We start from the raw sequence: 22,101 nt of genomic DNA on the forward strand, positions 1-22,101 counted from the left end.
TATTCTTCTTACATGTTATCACGTTTCAAGGTAAGACCCAGATGCAGACAACGTTGAATTAACAACAGTATATTAATCCAACAGGGGCAGGCAAAAGACAGGTCAAGGGTAGGCAGAGGTCAGTAATCCAGATAGGTGGGGCAAAGGTACAGGACGGTAGGCAGGCTCAGGGCAGGCAGAAAAGGTCAAAACCGGGAAAACTAGAAAACAGGAACAATCGAGAGACAGGAATAGAGGGAAAAACGCTGGTAGGCTTGGCGAAACAAAACAAACTGGCAACAGACAAACAGAGAAAACAGGTATAAATACACAGGGGATAATGGGGAAGATGGGCGATACCTGGAGGCGGGGTGGAGACAATCACAAAGACATGTGAAACAGATCAGGGTGTGACACATGTAGACCTACATTCATTTGATGTAAACATAAGGGTGAGAAAGAATTTCCTAATACCATGTTTTTTGCACCAGTCTCGGCACTATTCCTTTAAAATCCAAATCACATTGAGATTGACTTTATAATTTTATCCTAACCCCGTGCTTCCCAAACTTGGTCCTCGGTACCCTGAGGGGTGCATGTTTAGTTTTTGCCATAACACTACACAATTGTTAGGGCAAAGCCTTGATGATGAGTTGATTATTTGAATCAGCTGTGTAGTGCTAGGGCAAAAACCAAAACGTGCACCCCTTGGGAAACCCTGACCTAACCTGCGACCTGACCCATCACTTTATGTATCACTGCCCCCCAGTCGCAAGAAGCGAGATAAAAAAAAACAACACAAAAAACGATACAACACAAACGGCTTCTAGCATCCTACGCATGCTTTCTGTCTCTAACACTAAAACTGAAACGAAATCATATAAAAATCAAATATAAATAGTTTTCTACAACTCAAACTAAATAAAAACTAGCAAATCAGGTTTGAAAACTAACTGAACCTAAACTGAATTTCTAATAAAAATAAAAACAAAACATTTAAAGAATAAAAAAATTACAGAGCCTGGGTGCCGATCAGTTATGCCAAATTGGCCACTGGTAACCCTACCATACCAATCTACTGTAGTTTATACCAAGTAGCACACAGGTGTAGACAACACCGCTTGAACAGGCCTGCTAGTCATTTAAAAAACTTTTTATGATGGAGATAAGTCATTAGTTTAGACCTCATCTGTGGTTTTAAAAACTCTACTTCTCCTTACCGAAATAACATTCACATGATAAGACATGCACTCTACACACACGTACACAAGGATGTTGTATTGTAAATATGTGATTGTGTAGTAGTGGCCTGAGGGAACACACTAAATGTATTGGGTAAAGTGTTATGAAATGTAATGTCATGTAATATTTTAAACTGTATATAACTGCCTTAATGTTGCTGGACCCCAGGAAGAGTAGCTGCTAATGTGGATCCTTAATAAATGCAAATACAAATAGGCAAACTTGCTCACTGCCTCACAATTGTCACGCCCTGACCTGTTTCACCTTGATCTGTTTGTGTCCGTCTCCACCCCCCTCCAGGTGTTGCCCATCTTCCCTATTATCCCCTGTGTATTTATACCTGTTTTCTCTGTCTGTTTGTTGCCAGTTCGTCTTGTTCGTTCAAGCTAACCAGCGTTTTTCCTGTCAGCTCCTATCGTTCCCAGCCTCTTTCCTCGTCCTCCTGGTTTTTGACCTTTGCCTGTCCTGACCCTGTACCCTCCCGCCTAACCTCTCTGCCTGACCCTGAGCCTGTCTGCCGTCCTGTACCTTTGCTCCACCTCTGGATCACTGAACTCTGCCTGTCCCTGACCCTGAGTCCGCCTGCCATCCTGTACCTTTACCTTACCCTGGATTTTCGACCTCTGCCTGCCTTGACCTGTCTTTGCCTGCCCATTGCCACAATAAACATTGTTACTTCGACAGTCTGCATCTTGGTCTTACCTTGATTCCTGATAACAATAGTGGATAGGCAAAATTAAGTTAATTTTCATTTTTAGCCAAAGGCACATCACATCTGTTAAATGTATTACATGTTTTTGAGTGCAGTGAGATATTTATTTTCGGCAAATACTGCTTTTGTCAAAGAGACTTATTTTACTTATCTTCCAAATGTTAAAACAGGAGTGGCCAATCTTCCTCCTGGAGAGTTACTGGGTAACCTAGTACCCAATACATTTTTGTTCCAGCTCTGCTCTAACACACCGCTAACACATCTTTATGTTGATTAGCCGAATCAGGTGTGTTAGAGCAGGGCTGGAACAAGACTACATAGGCTACCCAGTAGCTCTACAGGAGGATATTATAATTTGCAGATTATAAATTATTTGTAGATAAAATAATGTTAAAAGGTTCATCATAGGTATACATTTAAAACATACTGGTGATGATCTTAAAAGGAGTGTATACCAAACACTTTCATACAAAATAACAGAAAATATGCTCCTCCCTTATTCCTCCATTGTGATTACAGTACAATTAATCAATCATCACAACTTCTCAGAGGCCTGGGAAGAGGTAGAAGTGCTTTGTTAGAGTGGCTCTGTCTTTGGTCGGCATCTGTCTGGGGAAATCTTCAAAGCGTCCCATGACCTGTATGGAAGAAAAAACAAATCTGTTATTGTGGCTCAAAGTAAATCAAAGCTAATCAATCATTCTATACAGTGGAATAAGGAAAGAACAATGTTATCTGTTCTGTTTCCAGATACTTGCCTTCCTGAACAATTCTTCTATATGATCATCACATGCATAGGTGTTGAATGTCTTCATGATGTGTTGGACAAAAAAGGTGCCCATCTTTGGATCTCTGTAGGACACAGTATCTGAAAGCGGAGGTAATGTAACGAGGGTTTACTCACAGTGATTTACAAACAATATAATGCCTGAGAATGTATGACACACTAACCTGGTGTGCAGGACAGGAGGGAGATGAAGTCCTTCTCTTTGTGCTCCCTCCTGATTGAGTCACTCTCTAACCCCTGGTCAAGGCTGGACCCAGGCACTGTGTCACTGACCCAAACAGACCCATCCTTGCCTGAAACAACATGCAAATCCTCTTTAATATGAAGGTGATGCCTGTACAAAAGGTTTACTTACATACATTTCGGAAATGTGTATTTTTAAGAAAGACTCACCTCCCCTGCAGGCCTGGATGAGGATGACTTTGGGTTTGTTAATCAGTGCTTTGCAGTTCTCTGTGTTCAGGTGTGTGAAGATGTTGTTGATGGGGAAGATGTCAAGATTAGGGTCCCCTTCCTTGTAATGGACACCCATGATGGCTCCCAGCTCCCCATGAGACATCATCACCACGAAGACGCTGTCCGAAAATAAGTGTTCCTCACGTTTAGAGAACGCTTTCACAGCCTCGTCCATCTCCTGCAAGAGCATACTGTCAGTCACAGAGGAGAAAAACCATAGACTAAGGAAACATGTAAAGATTCTTCTAGAAGCAGGACAGATGTTTCCTCCCTCTGTTTACCTGTCCAGACAGGTTTCTGTGTTTCACCACATCATATCCCAGATCCCTGAGAAGCCTCTCCACATTCTCCTCATCCTTCTCTGCCCCTCGTCTCAGCATGTTCTTATCATCAAACTCCACGTTGTTTATGAGCAGGGCCAGACGCTTCCGACCAGACTTATCCCTTGGAAGGTAAATCTGATCGAGCAAAGCAATGACAGGTGCAAAGGTTATTTAACAGTAATATAGCCTAGCAACAATTCTACTCAGTCAAAATATGTGTGGAAATTGGTCCCAATTTACAAGTTGTGCTAAAACCACTGTGTAATAACAGTGTAGGTACACATTGTTACACAGTTATTGCAGTTTGTGAAATTACAAGTTGAAACTTTGATGGTTTGTTTACACTGCAGGACTATACTTTCACACCTAGATTATTATTATTTTTTAATTTTTTTAAGACTTTAGAGTAACTGTGTTTCCTAAACTATGACACCGGTAACCCAAGGGGTTCATCAGCAAGCTTACTGGTCTAATAGGAGAACTATAAACTCAGAAGCTAATTCTATTGGGGCACTCAGAAAACCGATACATGTACACTGATCTATCCTTTGACAACCAAGTAGAGGTCGAACCTCGCTACCCTTCCTCTGAAGAATGTCCTTCTTAAAGTCCTTTGTGCTGGGGATGAGGTCAGAGGACACCTGGTGCTCCTCCTGCTGTGATAACTGGGGCGATGATGGTGCTGCAGGGAAAATACAGCATGTTACATTACATTACATTTACAGTATCTGTTAAGTTCTTACTAACTCTTATCAAGTCTAAGAGAAGTTTGGGACTGTGACAGACGTAACTGAATGGTGTATCAGTTTCACTCACTCATCTGGGCAGGCTGCCTGGGGGGCAGACTCATTTTGTCATAAAGTACAGGATCTCTCTCCTGAATTCTGGCAATCATCTTCTCACTGGCTTTGCTCCCTTTCTTCCGCACCATATCGATAAGGCATCGTGCCTGCTCTGCCCTAGTGCTGTTCTCCTCCGTCACTGATTCTGTCTCTTCATCGTTCAGCACCTTGTCCTCCAAAAGGTCATCCAGGAGCTGCTTGATCACTGGCTTCGTCACACTGTCTATGAATGTCTTCCGAGCATTGGAGAGCACCTTGTCTGGTGAAAGTAAATAGGATTTAATCAGAGCTACAATTTAGTCATTGTTGGAGTGATGTCTAAGTCTTATGCATCTGCTTTGTAAATGAGCATACAGTGTATTCTAAATTTAAATTAATCCTTTAAAGGGACAATCTGCAGCTCGAACAATAACAAAGTGGACACCCCGCCACTGATTTGGTAAACAACTGAGGGATGAGGCTGGAGAAACGTAACCACTCTCAAACTCATGGACAGAGCTATGGATGCAAACACTGACCATCCATGATATCAACATGATAGTTTAACCATGTTTTGAGGCTATACAGTGTTTGTTGCCAATTACATTGTTTACAAACAAATTAATAAACCAAGCTTATATTTTGATGAGTATGATGGTTGAACTAAGCTCATGAGTCATCTATAAGTTAAAAAAATTCAAGAATCAATGTGTTTATCATTAATTTAAAAGTCTAACAATTGATGTAGCAACTTCAGTTTGTCTCTTTAATGATGCATACTGTTTTTTATAATATTGTAATGACCTGACTAGATCATAAAAGAACGACTGTCCAGACAGAGGATTGAGTTTACGAATGGACGGTTTATTAAACCAACTTTACACAGGCTACTGTTTGGCCGTAGCCCACGCCAAATAAATGAAAGATAACCCACAAGCCAATCGTGACCTTCTCTTGTGAAGCCCAGACGTAAGAGAGAGAACAAAGGCAAAACCTGGTCTTAACTTCCAATGCTCCATCCCCCTGCCCAACCCCCCTCCACGCCACTCCGCCAACCGCCAGGATGCCCGGCATCAGAACATTCCAGGCATTCCCGTGATTGGCAGATAGCAGGTTGACTGACATGTCGGACCCCGCGAACACAACCACCTACTAGCCTAACACATAACACACAGCTGTCTGTGCGGGTCGCTACACAGCCCCCCCACCACAAAGTCCCTCGTCCCCGAGGGAACAAACAAAGTCTCTGAAGCGACCCGGAGGTCTCCTTTGCCTGCGTGGCCGTGATGGTCGCAGAGTGCCCCTCTGGGAACCAGGGGATGAAGGCAGGGATATGGGGGACAAGGAAGCGGGAACGGGTAATACAGTCCGTGGCTCTGGGGAACCACGCGGTGACACAGGGGGGGAGACAGGGGGAGTGGGCTGTCTGGAGCCTTGTCTGCAGCACCTGGGGGTGGGTGCCTGGAGAATGGCATTGCCAGAGAGGGGAATTGTGGGGGTTCCTGGGGTTTGGGGAGAAGAGGCCCCTCTATATGGGGCTAACCTGTCCCGGTGCAGTGCCACCTTTCTCCCCCTGGGAGGAAGCTGCACCCGGTAAACAACCTCCCCTACCCTCTCCAGGACACTGCAGGGTCCCACCCAGTGACTGTCCAACTTGGGGCATCTGCCTTTTTTCCTTAGCGGGCTGTAGACCCAGACCAGCTCCCCAGCCACAAAGTGCCTTCCCCGGGTGTGCACGTCATAGTTCCTCTTCTGCCTCACACCTGCATTCACCAGCTGCTCTCTGGCGAAGGTGTGGGCTGTCTCCAGGCGGTCCTGGAGTCTCCGGGCATACTCCGGCCCCGGGGGAACATGAGGGCTATCCAGGGGCCGACCAAACGCCATCTCCGCAGGGGTGCGGATCTCTCTCCCCAGCATGAGGAGGGCAGGCGTGCAGGAGGTGGAGTCTTGGACAGCGGAGCGGCATGCCATGAGGACCATAGGCAGGTGCTTGTCCCAGTCACACTGGTGTTTGGAAGAGACGATGGCCAGCTGCTGTCCAAGCGTTTTATTGAAGCGCTCTACAAGGCCATCACTTTGAGGATGGAGAGGAGTAGTGCGGGTCTTGTGCATACCCAGCCTCTCACACATGGTGGCGAACACACGGGACTCAAAGTTTCTGCCCTGGTCGCTGTGGATGGACTCTGCAGCTCCAAACCTGCTGAACATCCCCGCTGTCAGGGCGTCGACGATGGTCTCTGCCTCCTGGTCAGGCAGAGCATAGGCCTCGGGCCATTTTGTGAAATAGTCCATGGCCGTGAGCACCCAGCGGTTTCCACTGTCTGTGGTGGGGAACGGCCCAACTACATCCACTCCCACCCTCTCCATGGGAGCCCCCACTGGGAACTGTTGGAGCTGAGCATGAGAGCGGCCTGGGGGGCCCTTTCTCGCTGTGCAGTTGTCACAGCGGCGACAAAAGTCCTCCACATCCCTCTTGTGCTGCCCCCAGTAGAAGCCCTGACGGAGACGGCGCAGTGTTTTTGTGACCCCAAAGTGTCCAGTCCCCACCCCGCCATGAGTACTCTGGAGCACAGCCTCCCGCAATGCTTTTGGGACCACCACCTGCCACCTCTCCTCTCCCGTAGCTGACTCCTTCCATGCCCGCTGTAGCACGCCATCAGCCAGCCGCAGTCTCTCAAACTTTGACCACAACCCTTTGGTCGCGAGTGAGAGCGCTGTCACCTCTTCCCATGGTGGCCTCACCTGCGCCTCTACCCACTCTAGCACTGGCTGTAGATCTGTGTCCCGTCCCTGCTGCTGCCGCCATTCAGCCACGTCGACAGTCTGCAGCTCACAGCAGACAGGCCCGCTCGCCCGACACACTGTGGCACAGACCCCCTCTGCACACAGCTCTCTCTCCCGTCCCTCTCTCCGTTCGCAGTGGCGGCAGCCGTCTGCAGTACAGGGCCGACGGGACATGGCGTCGGCGTTGGAGTGGCGTGCCCCTGCCCTGTGCACCACTGTGAAGTCATACGGCTGAAGCTCCTCCAACCAGCGTGCCACCTGCCCCTCTGGCTCTCTGAAAGACATGAGCCACTGGAGAGCAGAGTGGTCAGTCCTTACAGTAAAGGGCAGACCACCCAGGTAGTACTTGAAGTGTTTGACGGAAGCCACAACAGCCAAGAGCTCCCGCCGGGTGACACAGTAGCGGCGCTCATGTTTGTCAAATGTTTTGCTGAAGTACGCCACCACTCTCTCCCCCGCTGGCCCCACCTGGGCCAGCACCCCACCCATGCCCACATTGCTCGCGTCTGTGTCCAGGATAAAGGGCAAGGTGAGGTCAGGGGGGGCGAGCACGGGGGCCTCGATCAGTGCACGTTTGAGGGTGTTGAACGCCTCCTCACACTCCACTGTCCAAGTGAAAGCTTTGTCCTTCGGCAGCAGGCGGTTCAGTGGAGCAGCAACGCTTGAGAAGCCCCGTACAAACCTCCTGTAGTACGAGGCCAGGCCCAGGAAGCTCTTCAGCTGACGCTGGTCGGTGGGGGTGGGCCAGTCTCTGACAGCCCCTACCTTGTCCTCCATGGTGCTGATCCCCTCCTTCCCCACTCGGTGGCCCAAGAAGGACACCTCTCTCCTCATGAAGTGGCACTTCTCGGGGTGGAGCTTCAGACCTGCGGCAGCCACCCTCTCCAGCACACGCCGTAGCGCCCCCAGGGCTGACTGGAAGGAGCTGCCATGGGCCAGGATGTCATCAAGGTATACCAGACACTGCTGTCTGGGGATGCCATCCAGCACCCTGTCCATCAAACGCTCAAAAGTAGCTGGAGCGTTGCACAGGCCAAAGCACAGGACCTTGAACTGCCAGTGTCCTCTGTTAGTGGAGAATGCAGTTTTGGCTCTGGCCTCTGGGGAGAGGGGCACCTGCCAGTAGCCACTGCGGAGGTCTAGTGAGGAGAACCAGGAGGACCCCCTAACCAGGTCCAGCGACTCATCGATACGTGGTATGGGGTATGAGTCCTTCCTGGTTACCTCATTCAGCCGCCTGTAGTCCGCACAGAACCTCAGCTTGCCCCCCTTCTTCGGAACCATGACGACTGGCGCCGCCCAGGGGCTGTCTGAGGGCTCAATGAAGTCTGCCCGCTGCATCTCCAACACAGCCTTGTCTGCCGCCTCCTGGCGTGCCAGCGGGATACGGCGGGGACGCATCTTGATGGGTCGAGCATCACCTGTGTCGATCTCATGCTGCACCAGATGAGTCTGACCCACCTCTTCCTCACTCAGCGCAAAGCTGTCTCTGAATTCAAACAGCAACTGCCACAACCGTTCCTGCTGCTCGGGGTCAAGACCAACACAGTTCCTCCCCCATATCTCCCTCACTGCAGACAGTGTCCTCTCCTCTCCCATCTGGGGTAGCTGGGCTGGGGGGGCGCGGCCTGGGCTCACAGAGGGCTGTGTCATGGAGGTAGCTGGGGGAATGTAACACACCGCAGTAGGTGACAGGGGGGCTGGGGAAAAGTCACACACAGCTGTGGGGGAGGGGGGGCAGCCATGAGTCTCTGCTGCTTTAACTGTTGGAGTAAAGGGTTTGTTGGGTTGAGTGAATGTGACATTAGGGGGGGCCATGGTGACTTCCGGCCCTCCCTGGAAGCTCAGTGTGCCCCTATTTAGGTCTAACTGGCAGCCTGTGCTCCTAAGAAAGTCCAACCCCAGGATACAAGGGTCCTGCACAGCCGCCACCCACACAGGATGACGCACAGTCCTGCCCCCTACTGTCAGAGTCATTATTCCCTTCCCTTTCATGGGTGCCAGCTCACCTGTGACTGTGCGGAGCTGCACAGTTGTAGGCTCACACTGAGTCCAACCTGGCACAATATCTGGCCTCACCAGGGTTACTGTGGACCCAGTGTCCACCAGGGCGGAGCAGGGCACACCCTCCACAGTGACAGGGACATGACAAAAGTCCCCAACACAGGTCCGGCCCACCACAACAACAGGCTCCATTCGCTTGCTCTCGTCTGCTTCTGGGGGAAGTGGAGCCTTGCTTCCCCGTCTGTGCCGGTGGGCTCCTCCTGAAGATGATGGTGGTTGGGATAGAAAGCCAGGGGTCCGCACTACCCGGTCTATGCGGACCCCGAGCCGTTTCCCTGAGCTCTGGGGGACATGGGGCAATTTCGGCGCAGATGGCCTGGCTGGCCACAACCCCAGCAGACCCTGGGACCAGGGTGTGTGTTTTGTGCCGCCTGTAGCGACACAGCACGAATGAGTTCTGTCATTTCAGCCACCCATGCAGGCTTTTCCGGCTCCGGGCTGCTCTGCCCCCCAGCTCGCACAGAGGGTGTGTCTCCCTGCACCCCCACCAAAGCCCCAGCTGAAGTCCCAGCCCACACCAGCTCCCTCTCCAAAGCCATCTCCAAGGCTATCTGCAATGACTCAGGATGAGCCAGCTGGGTCTGTATGCGCAGCTCCGTAGGAGAGAGCGCCTGTATGAACTGGTCCCGTGCTAGCTCGCTCTGCACGGAGGGGGGCATGTGAGCATATGCCCGCCGAGAGAGGCTCTCAATGTCATTAGCTAACACCCGTAGAGGCTCTCCAGGCTGCCTGCGTCTATTACTCAGTTCGGAGCGCAGTAGCCCGGGCTGTACACACTGTCCATAGCGCCTCCTCAGTGCTCCCACTAAAGCGCCATAATCATGTCTGTCCTCGGGGCTAATCAATATCAAACAGGCCAGAGCTTCATCCGTGAGGCATAAAGCCAACTGCAGTGCCCTTTCTTCATCCGACCACCCCCTAAAATGAGCTAACAGTTCAAACTGAGCATGAAAAGCTTCCCAATCCGCCTTACCGGAATACTTCGGGGTCTTAACAGATACGGACGCAGCCGGGAACTGGGCGCCGCCATGTTTGTTTACATCCTGAGCCCCAGATTCCTCGTCCCGCCGCGTCGACGTCACCACTTCGGCCCGCCCACCAGAATCCGCGCGAAACACAGTCGACGAGGCGCTCATGCCCGCTTCAGCCGCCATCACTCTAGCGTCCTCCCTCAAGCGGCCTCTGCGCTCCAACGCCCTGGCGATCTCCTCAGCCAGAACCTCCGACGTCCATTCACACGTATCTCCTTGGCCATAATCGTCCCCTACCTCCACCTTCACTTTCGGATTCCCTCGAAGCATTTTCAACCCCCGTTCTCACCTACGGTAGCTAGCCACAGAAGTCAGCTAGCTAGCTGGCAAACTTTTATCAACGTTTTTACTTCTGACACCAATGTAATGACCTGACTAGATCATAAAAGAACGACTGTCCAGACAGAGGATTGAGTTTACGAATGGACGGTTTATTAAACCAACTTTACACAGGCTACTGTTTGGCCGTAGCCCACGCCAAATAAATGAAAGATAACCCACAAGCCAATCGTGACCTTCTCTTGTGAAGCCCAGACGTAAGAGAGAGAACAAAGGCAAAACCTGGTCTTAACTTCCAATGCTCCATCCCCCTGCCCAACCCCCCTCCACGCCACTCCGCCAACCGCCAGGATGCCCGGCATCAGAACATTCCAGGCATTCCCGTGATTGGCAGATAGCAGGTTGACTGACATGTCGGACCCCGCGAACACAACCACCTACTAGCCTAACACATAACACACAGCTGTCTGTGCGGGTCGCTACAATATTTTGGTTCGTGTCTTACTTGGGGTGTGTTCGTAAAGTCAATCTGGAGTGCCAGAGTGCGTTCAGACTGCGCTCTGGACGTTCGTAAATATCAGAGAGTTGTCAGATTGTCCGTTCGTAAACCCAGAGCGTTTCGCTCAGGCCAAGGAGTAGGGTTGATCCGAGCGTTCTGACCTCACAATGGCAGTCAAGCACCCTAGCTAACTGGCTAAAGTTAGCTAGCTTGCCGACGTTTACTGACTCCCAGCATATTCAAAGCGTGTTGAGCGTTCGTAAATTCGTCAGTTATTCTGCGCTCTGGCAGACAAAGACGAGAGCGCTCTGAAATCGGAGTAGATGGCCAGAGCAAATTTACACACATTGTTATCAAATCAACTGCTCCAGATAGAAAAAACGGGGGATCGACCGTGCATTTTGCTTGCACCAGTCAGTCTTGAGTTTGACGCCTATAGCGAAAGTGAAAGTATGCATGCTGTCGAAGTGGGAAAAAATAGACCAGAATTCCAACAGAAATATTGCAATATTCTTCATATTTATATTTGTCAGAGTATTACCATAAATACAATGTTTGTTAAAAACAAATTGTACCTAAGCAAAATAGCCGATAATGTTTGTACATATACGTTTTTATTATTTACCTGCCATTCCTTAGATGAGGTGGATGAAGCTATTCTCTTCTTTCTGCTAGCTATTTCGCATAGAATAAAGGTATGCCTATTTCGCATAGAATACAGATATGCCTATTTCGCATAGAATAAAGATATGCCTAGGCGTTCTCTTGATGATACTCGATCATCCCAAATGCTTTTCAACCTAGGCTACTGGAGTCATAAAAAGTCTTAGCAACTTCCCGTATATTTTATACAGTAACCTGATTGGCTGGCTTGGTGCATATATTTACTTAACAGGTTTGTTGGACTGTGATATGCATTGAAAAATATGTTGTATTTTTCTGATTTACAAGAAAGGAAATGTGCATTTCTGTACTGTAGCTTCCAAAATATTTTTTACAATTGAGGAGGAGTGCCAGGATGGCTGCGCGGTGGCTTCAATACAGCGCCCCCCTGTCACTCATCCAGGGTTTATACACATAATTTGTCAGGACCCAGTAGTCAGGACAGCTGAGTCCCTGCCCATCTTCCGAAAACGTCTGACATCAATACTTTATTATATAGCTACTTACTATAAATGTGATATGTGGTTGTCCATATCTAGCTGCCTTAAGATTCATACACTAACTGTAAATCGCTCTGAATAAGAACCCCTTATAAAATTAATAAAATTTTAATAATTTCCCATTTGAAAGAATATAGTGTTGCACAGGACTGTCTGAAATGGTCTCAAGAGCGCGCTATTGGATATCGACTAACGAGGAAGAAGGGTGACTACGTAAACAAACTAGTCTGTCAGACGGGTGGGTAGCAGATGGTGTCAATGGCTGCATAAAAAAACGACATATATCTACACTCAATAATCTTTCTGAAAAGGTAAGGAGTCGCAGAATGTTTTTAGCTAACGAAATTGTTTGTCAATTTTGTTGGGTCTGGAATTACTGTCACCCTAGCTAGCTAACGTCAACTGCAAGTGCAAACTAGCTAGCTAGCTAATGTTAGCTTCTAGTAGTGTGAGCCAAACCCTAGTTCAATGTATCTCTACTCTGGTAAGGACCCAGTGGTCTAGTGCGTCCATTGTAGAATACTTAATTATGGTATTTTTGTAGCTAAGTTTACTGTTAATATTTAGCTACCAGAAGAAGCCTAGCTAGCTTTGTCATGTCATTGTGTCGAGTTTTTCGTGAATTTAGAGCTAGCTAATGTTAGCAAGCTAGTTATAGTTTAGCTAAGCCCATTGCATTGCTTGCAGCTATACAGTATAGTACACAGTAGTAGGGTTAGTTATACAAATATTTGATAGTAAAGTAGCTAACTAGCGTGTTTATAAATCAGGATGGCTAGCTACTAACGTTAGTAACGTTGTAATGTGGCTTCAAACAAAGTCAAGTGCAGGGCAGCTACACTATTGGGATTTGACACAGCTAGAAGGCCATAAACATTTTCACCAGTGTTTGTGGTCATCCATTAAATTCCTCCTGTGTTGATTTTCGTATCATGCATTCCCAATGTGAGTCGGGAGTCAAAATCATCAGAAATGGGCAGATAGGCAGATTCTTAGGGGTTCAAACTCTTGTCAGATGTCCACTGTGTTGAACTTAATGTTACGGTGGTAAAGGTGTGTAAACACTGCCATATGAAATCATATTTTGACAGGAATTCACTAAGATTTTCAGTGTGTGGATTGAAATGTGTCATTATGCTAGCTACCTCTATTAAACATACATTTTTATCAAATACCTCAACCTGAATGTGACCCATAGTGTGTAGGCATTCAACTTTGTCAAAGTCCTGATAAATAAAAAATAGCCATCAAGTTTGATGTAGGCCTACTTCTGACTGCGGATCTTTCTACCATTCACAGTCTTGTCTTTTTCCTGTTATTCCCAGCCGTATCCACGCTAGCTGTGAGGGATGAGCCACCGGTCGGAACGTCGTGGGATCCATGTGGACCAGTCAGAGCTGCTGTGTACGAAGGGATGTGGTTTCTATGGCAATGCGGCCTGGCAGGGCCTCTGCTCCAAGTGCTGGCGGGAGGAGTACCAACAAACCAGACACAAACAGATCCAGGAGGATCATGCACTGGCAGAGAGGTGTGGTTGTCTATCTGAGCAAACTTGTTTTGCATCAACCCCCAGCTGTTGGGCGGAGGTAGCACTCGATTTTAAATCTAGGAGCCCTGTGGCAAACTGAATGCCCCGCATAAAATTGAGGGGTGCAGTCGAAAACAAAACAATAACAAAATGCAGCTGTAACTTTTGATCATTGGTCAAAAAAACATTTTCACAGAAGCAAATGGAACAGTGTCATGTTACTGTCTGTCATTAGTTGAAACGAGTCTTGCCTTGTTGATCTCTGACATTTTTTCTGTCTGTCTGAAGTATTGATCATGTGGTAGTAACAGCAATGCCTGTTCTGTATCCCAGGTTACAGAAGGAGGAGGAGGCAGTGTACGCTAACAACCACCAGGGGGCAGCCCAGCCCCAGCCTGCCATCGCAACCTTCAGCAAGTTTGAAGAGAGGAAAACCAAGGAGAAGTCACGTAAAGTCAACACGATGACTAAGTTTTTCACTCCCTCAGCAAAGACACCGCCCAAGAAAGGTAGGGTCCAAGTTTTTGAGATAGGGTTTATAGTGTTTTCTCTACCATTACTTGAGGTATGAGCAGATCCAAACCAAAACTACCTTCCCTCCTAATAATGTTGGTGTACAGTTCCTCTTTCAGAATTCTGCTCCACTACCACTCTCTCCCCCCAGTCACTGTGGAGGAGGTCACATGGGGCATCCAGCTAGAATTCCTTAGATTTTCAACCTCTCCCTGACCCAGTCTAATACCTACAGTACCTTCAGAAAGGATTCATACCCCTTGACTTATTCCACATTTTGCTGTGTTACAGCCTGAATTCAACATTTATTAAATATGATTTTTCTTACCCATCTACACAATACCCCATAATGATAAAGTGAAAAACATATGTTCAATGTATTGATAATGAAATACAGAAGTATCTCATTTATATAAGTATTCACACCCCTGAGTCAATACATTTTAGAGACTTTCTGGGTAAGTCTCTAAGAGCTTTGCACACCTAGATTGTACAATATTTGCCCATTTATTTTTTTTCAAATTTCTTCAAGCTCTGTCAAATTGGTTGTTGATCATCGCTAGACAACAATTTTCAAATCTTGCCATAGATTTTCAAGCAGATTTAAGTGAACTATAACTCGACCACTCAGGAACATTCACTGTCTTCTTGGTGCGCATCTCCATTGTAGATTTGTCCTTATGTTTTAGGTTATTGTCCTGCTGAAAGGTGAATTCATCTCCCAGTGTCTGGTGGGAAGCAGACTGAACCAGGTTTTCCTATAGGATTTTGCCTGTGCTTAGCTCCAGTCTGATTCTTTTTTTTATTCTGAAAAACAACCCAGTCTTTAACGATTACAAGCATACCTATAACATGATGCAGCCACCACTATGCTTAAAAATATGGAGAGTGGTACTCAGTAATGTGTTGCATTGGATTTGCCTCTAACAGTTTTACTTCAGTGCCATGATGCAGACAGGATGCATGTTTTGGAATATTTGTATTCTGTACAGGCTTCCATCTTTACACTCTGTCATTTAGGTTAGTATTGTGGAGTAACTACAATGTTGTTGAGCCATCTTCAGTTTTCTCCTGTCACAGCATTTAAATGGTGAAATCCCTGAGCGGTTTCCTTTGACTCCGGCAGGAAGGTAGGAAGGACAACTGTATCTTTGTAGTGACTGGGTGTATTGATACACCATCCAAAGTGTAATTAATAACTTCACAATGCTCAAAGGTATATTCAATTTATTTATTTATTTTACCTATCTACTAGTAGGTTCTTTTCTTTGCGAGGCATTGGAAAACCTCCCTGGTCTTTGTGGTTGATTCTGTGTTTGAAATGCGTTGCACGACTGAGTGATCTACAAATAATTGTATTTTTGGGGTAAAATCATCTTAAACACTATTATTGCACACAAAGTGAGTTCATGCAACTTATTATGTGACATGTTAAGCAAATTTCTACTTATTTAAGCTTGTCATAACAAAGGGGTTGAATACTTAATGACTCAAGACATTTCAGCTTTTCATTTTTAATGAATTTGTAAAAGTTGCAAAAAACATATTTCCACTTTGAAATTATGGGTTATTTTGTGTAGGCCAGTGACAAAAGATCTCAATTTAATCCATTTTAAATTCAGGCTGTAACACAACAAAATGTGTAAAAAGTCAAGGGGTGTGAATACTTTCTGAAGGCACTGTACATGTTTCAAGCAAACCACCATAGTCCCTGTGCCCAAGAACGCCAAGGTAACCTGTCTAAATGTATATCGCCCTGTAGATGCGAACGACTCACAATACCATCATTAACTTCTTATGGCTGGGGGCAGTATTGAGTAGCTTGGATGAATACGGTGCCCAGAGTAAACTGCCTGCTACTCAGGCCCAGTTGCTAATATATGCACATTATTAGTATATTTGGTTAGAAAACACTCTGAAGTTTCTAAAACTGTTTGAATGATGTCTGTGAGTGCAAAAACCTGAGAAGAAATCCAACCAGGAAGTGGGAAATCTGAGGTTGGTCGTTTTTCAACTCATTCCCTATTGAAGATACAGTGGGATATTGGTCATGTTGCACTTCCTAAGGCTTCCACTAGATGTCAACAGTCTTTAGAAGTCTTTGTTTGATGCTTCTACTGTGAAGGGGGGCCGAATGAGAGGGGAATGAGTCAGAGGTCTGCCAGAGAGCCACGAGCTGGCCACGCTCGTTCATGTGAGAGTTAGCTTGAGTTCCATTGCATTTCTGAAGACAAAGGAATTCTCCGGTTGGGACATTATTGAAGATTTATGTTAAGAACATCCTAAAGATTGATTCTATACTTTGTTTGACATGTTTCTACGGACTGTAACGGAACTTCTTGACTTTTCGTCTGCTCCTAGTGAACGCGCTTCGTGAGTTTGGATTTGTTTACCAAACGCGCTAACAAAAGGAGCTATTTGGACATAAATGATGGACATTGTCGAACAAAACAAACCTTTATTGTGGAACTGGGATTCCTGGGAGTGCATTCTGATGAAGATAATCAAACGTAAGTGAATATTTCTAATGTTATTTCTGACTTCTGTTGACTGCACAATATGGCGGATATCTTTTTGGCTTGTTTGGGCTCTGAGCGCCGTACTCAGATTATTGCATGGTTTGCTTTTTCCATAGAGCTTTTTTGAAATCTGACACAGCGGTTGCATTAAGGAGAAGTGGATCTAAAATTCCATGCATAACAGTTGTATCTTTTAGCAATGTTTATTATGAGTATTTCTGTAAATTGATGTGGCTCTCTGCAAAATCACCGGATGTTTTGGAACTACTGAACATAACGCGCCAATGTATACTGATATTTTTTTATATAAATATGAACTTTATCGAACAAAACATACATGTATTGTGTAACATGAAGTCCTATGAGTATTCATCTGATGAAGATCATCAAAGGTTAGTGATGAATTTTATATCTATTTCTGATTTTTGTGACTCCTCTCTTTGGCTGGAAAAATGGCTGTGTTTTTCTGTGACTTGGCTCTGACCTAACATAATCGTTTGTGGTGCTTTCGCTGTAAAGCCTATTTGAAATCGGATACTGTGGTGGGATTAACAAGAAGTGTATCTTTAAAATGGTGTGAAATACTTGTATGTTTGAGGAATTTGAATTATGGGATTTCTGTTGTTTTGAATTTGGCACCTTGCACTTTCACTGGCTGTTGTCATATCGATCCCGTTAATGGGATCGCAGCCGTAAGAAGTTTTTAAACCAGCATTAAGTTGGCAGATGACACAACGGTGGTAGGCCTGATCACTGACAACTGCTTGGCATCTGACCGTCCCCAATATGGGGACTACAATTATTTAGCGTATTGATTTTACCCTTAAGGTATCAAAACAAAAATATATAATAATTATTATTATTTTGATACCTTAAGGGTAAAATCAATACGCTAAATAATTGTTGGTATGACCATCTTAAAACAAGTCCACATGTTAGTTTAGAACCCTTCCCCCGGCTTAGACTCTAGAGGGTTTTAAGACAGTACTGTTCAGATAATACAGGACAAGCCATGGTTGATGTAATTCATGTTGAACTGTTTATTTGATGCGTAGCAGAAAGTAACTAGCTAAACACAAATTGCAGAAGGATGTTGTGTGAAATCACAACTCTGCAAGCTGTGCTGGTCAAGGATGAGATGAATAGAAAGCCCATCCTTGTTTTTCTCTACTTTATATCAAGCACCTAAGGAATATTGTACATACACAGGTATATCATTCCCTCCATTATAAACTCAGCAAAAAAAGAAATGTCCCTTTTTCAGGACCCTTTCTTTCAAAGATAATTCGTAAAAATCCAAATAACTTCACAGATCTTCATTGTAAAGAGTTTAAACACTGTTTCCCATGCTTGTTCAATGAGCCATAACAATTAATGAGCATGCACGTCCTGTGTGTGATTTCCTGCAAGACAGGAATGTCAGTGTTCTGCCATGGCCAGCAAAGAGCCCGGATCTCAATCCCATTGATCACATCTGGGACCTGTTGGATCGGAGGGTGAGGGCTAGGGCCATTCCCCCCAGAAATGTCCAGGAACTTGCAGGTGCCTTGGTGGAAGAGTGGGGTAACATCTCTCAGTAAGAACTGGCAAATCTGGTGCAGTCCACAAGGAGGAGATGCACTGCAGTACTTAATGCAGCTGGTGGCCACACCAGATACTGACTGTTACTTTTATTTTGACCCCCCCCCCCCCCTTTGTTCAGGGACACATTATGCCATTTGTTAGTCACATGTCTGTGGAACTTGTTCAGTTTATGTCTCCGTTGTTGAATCTTATGTTCGTACTAATATTTACAAATGTTAGGTTTGCTGAAAATAAACGCAGTTGACAGTGAGAGGATGTTTCTTTTTTGCTGAGTTTATGTATCCTCCCCCCTCCCAGAATCCGTCCCTGGTGAGGCCCTGTCGACCCCCAGCCCCTCAGTGAGCCGCAAGCCCTTAGAGACGGACCGCACCACACGAGAGTTCATCGACTTCCTTAAGACACTGAAACCTGGCAGGGAGATCTTCAAACAGTGCAGAGCCTTCACAGAGAGCATGGCCTACAAGAGGGTGAGTAGTACACCACAATACCACCAGGGGCTTCTGAATGTGGAGAGCCTAATGGGGGTTACCTCTATTTGGACCATATCACTTCCTCGTCGTAGAAGAAGAAGGATGACAAAGACAAACGCTGAGGTTACTCTAGAGCATTGAGTGAATAAACAAATGAACTCACCCTTGAAATGAATGAAAATGTACGACAATCCCTTCGAGCTAATAGTGAGCTTGTTCCCCAGGACCTGGGTGCTGATGAGCTGTCTGAGTGCGTTCAAGACTTCTACCAGAACCTTTCAGACCGCCTGCACACACACTTCAAAGGTACACCTTTCCTTTCCTCACCTCTACTACTCTAATACTGGAACATTAAGGATATTTTGAAGTAGGGGCTTGATGATAAAGTTGCTGGTGACAATGAAGGAGAAGGAACACACGTTTCTTTCAGAGAGCTCTCCTATAGGTAGGCCTTGAATGACTCACATTTGCTGTTTTCCCGTCTGTCCGTGTTGACTCCAGGGTCGTCGGAGCGCGTAGAGAGTGTGATGGACGAGGTAGAGAGGTACATGATGACACGTCTCTACGAGGAGGTCTTCTGTCCTGAGACCACAGACGATGAGAAGAAAGACCTGGCCATTCAAAAAAGAATCAGGTAAAGACATTGAAACTGATATGGTACTGAGTTTGAGTATTGAAGCTGCTGTATGCCTCCTTGTACATCTGTTCACTAAAGTGGTTGGGGGTGGGTGGGTTGCAGGGCCTTGCATTGGGTCACCATTGAGATGCTGTGTGTCCCTGTGGATGAGGAGATTCCAGAGGTGTCTGATAATGTGGTCAAAGCCATCACAGGTCAGACTTACAATGTATTAATTTGTTTTTTACAAAGAGAGACAAACATTGAATGAACATGCATGTGATGTAGAATGTCATCATAGCACATTAACTACCACTCTGTTCCACCCTGACATCCTGTAGACGTGATCGAGATGGACTCGAAGCGTGTGCCCAGGGACAAGCTGACCTGCATCACACGCTGCAGTAAGCACATCTTCAATGCCATCAATACCACCAAGAAGGAGGCGGCATCTGCTGATGACTTCCTGCCCACCCTCATCTACATCGTCCTGAAGGCCAACCCTCCGCGACTGCAGTCCAACATCCAGTACATCACCCGCTTCTGTAACCCTAGCCGCCTCATGAGCGGAGAAGACGGGTACTACTTTACCAACCTGGTGAGAGGGCTGTGTCGACAAAGCAAACAGACAGACGAGCTGTACCAAACAAACTCAATTTACACATATTAAGAATGTATTTTCTGATTTCCCCCTAATTCCCCTCTGTCTCTCTCCTCTCTCTCTCTGCAGTGCTGTGCGGTGGCCTTCATAGAGAAGCTGGATGGCCAGTCTCTGAACCTGAGCGTTGAGGAGTTTGAGCTCTACATGTCAGGCCAGGTGTCTCCCCAGCGTCCCCAGGCTGCCACCTCCCCCGCCTGTAGTGCTGCTTTCAGCCAGATGAACGAGAGTCTGGACCTACTGACGGGGCTGGGCGTGAGGCAGGAACGCGTCATGGAGGGGGCTCGCCGCCTGGAGAGTGACCTCATCGACTGGAGGGATGGGGTAGAGCACAAAGTGCAGGATGTGTTGGAGAGGTTCCCCCTGGAAATGCACCCCGCCGCTTCCCCCACCGCCTCTTCTGCCATAGATGCTGACAACGTGGAAAACGACCACCTGCCTTCTCCTCTCCAACCCCAGTTGTTTGCCGGCTGACCCCCCCCCCCCCCCCCCCCTTTGGACTTGTTACTCTCTCTCTCTACCCTGGAAAGTGTCTCCTGTCCTTATGCACATATAGGTTCCCTCTAATGGATCCAAGAAATATAACTCCAACCCTCCCCATTGTATGCACACTTAAAATAGATGCTTGCAGTCGCCTGAACCCCAGTACTCTTAAATAGCCAACTTTCTCGGTCTGTCTTCCCCACTGATTGGTAAGAGGACAAGATGGGTTGCAGGCATATTGCCTTCATCCATGGTCATGAAGGAAAGGAGATGAGGAAAGGAAACTTTAAGAGTATTGGGACACAGATCATTGATCTTGCCCTCCTTTGTCCCCTATATTACTCCTCCTGACTGAATCCAAGTCAGAGTACAGAAACCCAAGCGAGAGGGATCTGTTGGGGGCACGTGAGTGTATGTGACCACGACCAAATTTCCCCTTAAGATGTTTATAAATAAGTATATATATATATGTGTGTGTGTATAGTTTCATTTCCCTGCCAAACCTGTTCAGTCATGCGCTCAGTTTGAGGAAGTTCTTTTATTTTTCTATTATTCAGGCTATAGTCTTCTGAGAGGGGATAATGACTTAAGCCTATTAAAATGGCTAAATTGATACTGTAGCTCAAAGTTTACATTTTGTCTGTAAGAAATACGTGATTTGCAATTCAGAGTATAGGAGATACTAACAGTCACTTCTCTCTTGTTTGACCTTATTTGACTGCTGAACAGCTGCTTCTTCAGAAGAACAGAAAGGGTGCATATTTAGAATGGTTATATCTAAGAGTACTTTTAGTAAGTTCTTTATATTATTTTACAGTGGTGTATATTATTTGTACAAATGTTTTGTGGGTAAATGTTGCCAAACAGAATAGCCATAACAATGTTGATCTCAGCTCCATGTAGTAACCATTCATTCGCGGTCAGATATATGAAGGAACAGTAGACATTGAGTTGAATGAGTAGTATCTTTGATGCAACAGAAAGGTCCATTTACATACTACCTATATATTTTCTGTTCTTTAATCATGTTTCATTTTATTACATTTGTAACTATCAGAACAGTGTACAAATGCTGTACAAATGCTGGTTGCCAAAATCCATTCAATCCAATTTAAACACTAACTGAAATAACTAGGCATTGGATACCACACAGCAATCAATGATTAGGTATTTTTGAAAGCAATGTTAAAAAAATATATATATCACACACACATCTGTACAACCTTGTAGGTTTGTCTTTGTATGTTGAAGGAGTAACTCAACATTGTCTTGTATTTTAATGTAACTTATTGAGACAGTTTTGTTTTATAGTGTCCATGGGTTTGTTGTGTTGATGAATAAAATAACTCAAAAGCTGTTCTGTGTCTAGAAGGCTTTGTCACCACTGTAACATGACTATCTAGGGTAAGTAGAGAAAAAAGTAGAGAAAGCAAAGGTGTGTTTGCAATGTACACAGTGTACAAAACATTAAGAACACCTGCTCTTTCCATGACTAAATGACCAGGTGAAAGCGATGATCCCTTGTTTATGTCACCTGTTAAATCCACTTCAATCAGTGTAGATGAAGGGGAGGAGACCGGTTAAAGAAAG

At 46.0% G+C, this 22,101-nt stretch overlaps 2 protein-coding genes across 5 annotated transcripts; one reads left to right on the forward strand and one right to left on the reverse strand.

Moving 5' to 3' along the window:
- Positions 1-1,876: 1,876 nt before the first annotated feature.
- LOC120029080 (caspase-1-like) lies at positions 1,877-11,785 on the reverse strand. The gene is made up of 8 exons (XM_038974385.1): positions 11,603-11,785; positions 4,316-4,600; positions 4,072-4,181; positions 3,458-3,634; positions 3,114-3,354; positions 2,885-3,013; positions 2,692-2,801; positions 1,877-2,571 (listed from the first exon to the last, which is right to left on the reverse strand). Exons 1-8 carry the CDS (start codon positions 11,607-11,609, stop codon positions 2,479-2,481), a joined length of 1,152 nt encoding a protein of 383 aa, XP_038830313.1. The 5' UTR covers positions 11,610-11,785; the 3' UTR covers positions 1,877-2,478.
- Positions 11,786-12,332: 547 nt separating this feature from the next.
- Positions 12,333-21,867, forward strand: LOC120028603 (rab5 GDP/GTP exchange factor-like). Of its 4 annotated transcripts, none has more exons than XM_038973813.1 (9): positions 12,333-12,451; positions 13,466-13,668; positions 14,002-14,177; positions 18,582-18,751; positions 18,979-19,060; positions 19,256-19,388; positions 19,494-19,585; positions 19,712-19,968; positions 20,101-21,867. In XM_038973813.1, the coding sequence occupies exons 2-9, from the start codon at positions 13,490-13,492 to the stop codon at positions 20,500-20,502; spliced, it is 1,491 nt and encodes a 496-aa protein (XP_038829741.1). In that variant the 5' UTR covers positions 12,333-12,451; positions 13,466-13,489; the 3' UTR covers positions 20,503-21,867. The 4 variants fall into 4 exon arrangements, with proteins under 4 accessions (XP_038829741.1, XP_038829742.1, XP_038829743.1 ...); XM_038973814.1 differs by having other exon boundaries at positions 12,352-12,451; positions 13,440-13,668; XM_038973815.1 differs by lacking the exons at positions 12,333-12,451; positions 13,466-13,668; positions 14,002-14,177 and adding an exon at positions 16,657-16,691.
- Positions 21,868-22,101: the final 234 nt, after the last annotated feature.

Source organism: Salvelinus namaycush, chromosome 34, assembly GCF_016432855.1.
Source record: "Salvelinus namaycush isolate Seneca chromosome 34, SaNama_1.0, whole genome shotgun sequence".
In the NCBI taxonomy this organism is placed as follows: Eukaryota; Metazoa; Chordata; class Actinopteri; order Salmoniformes; family Salmonidae; genus Salvelinus; species Salvelinus namaycush.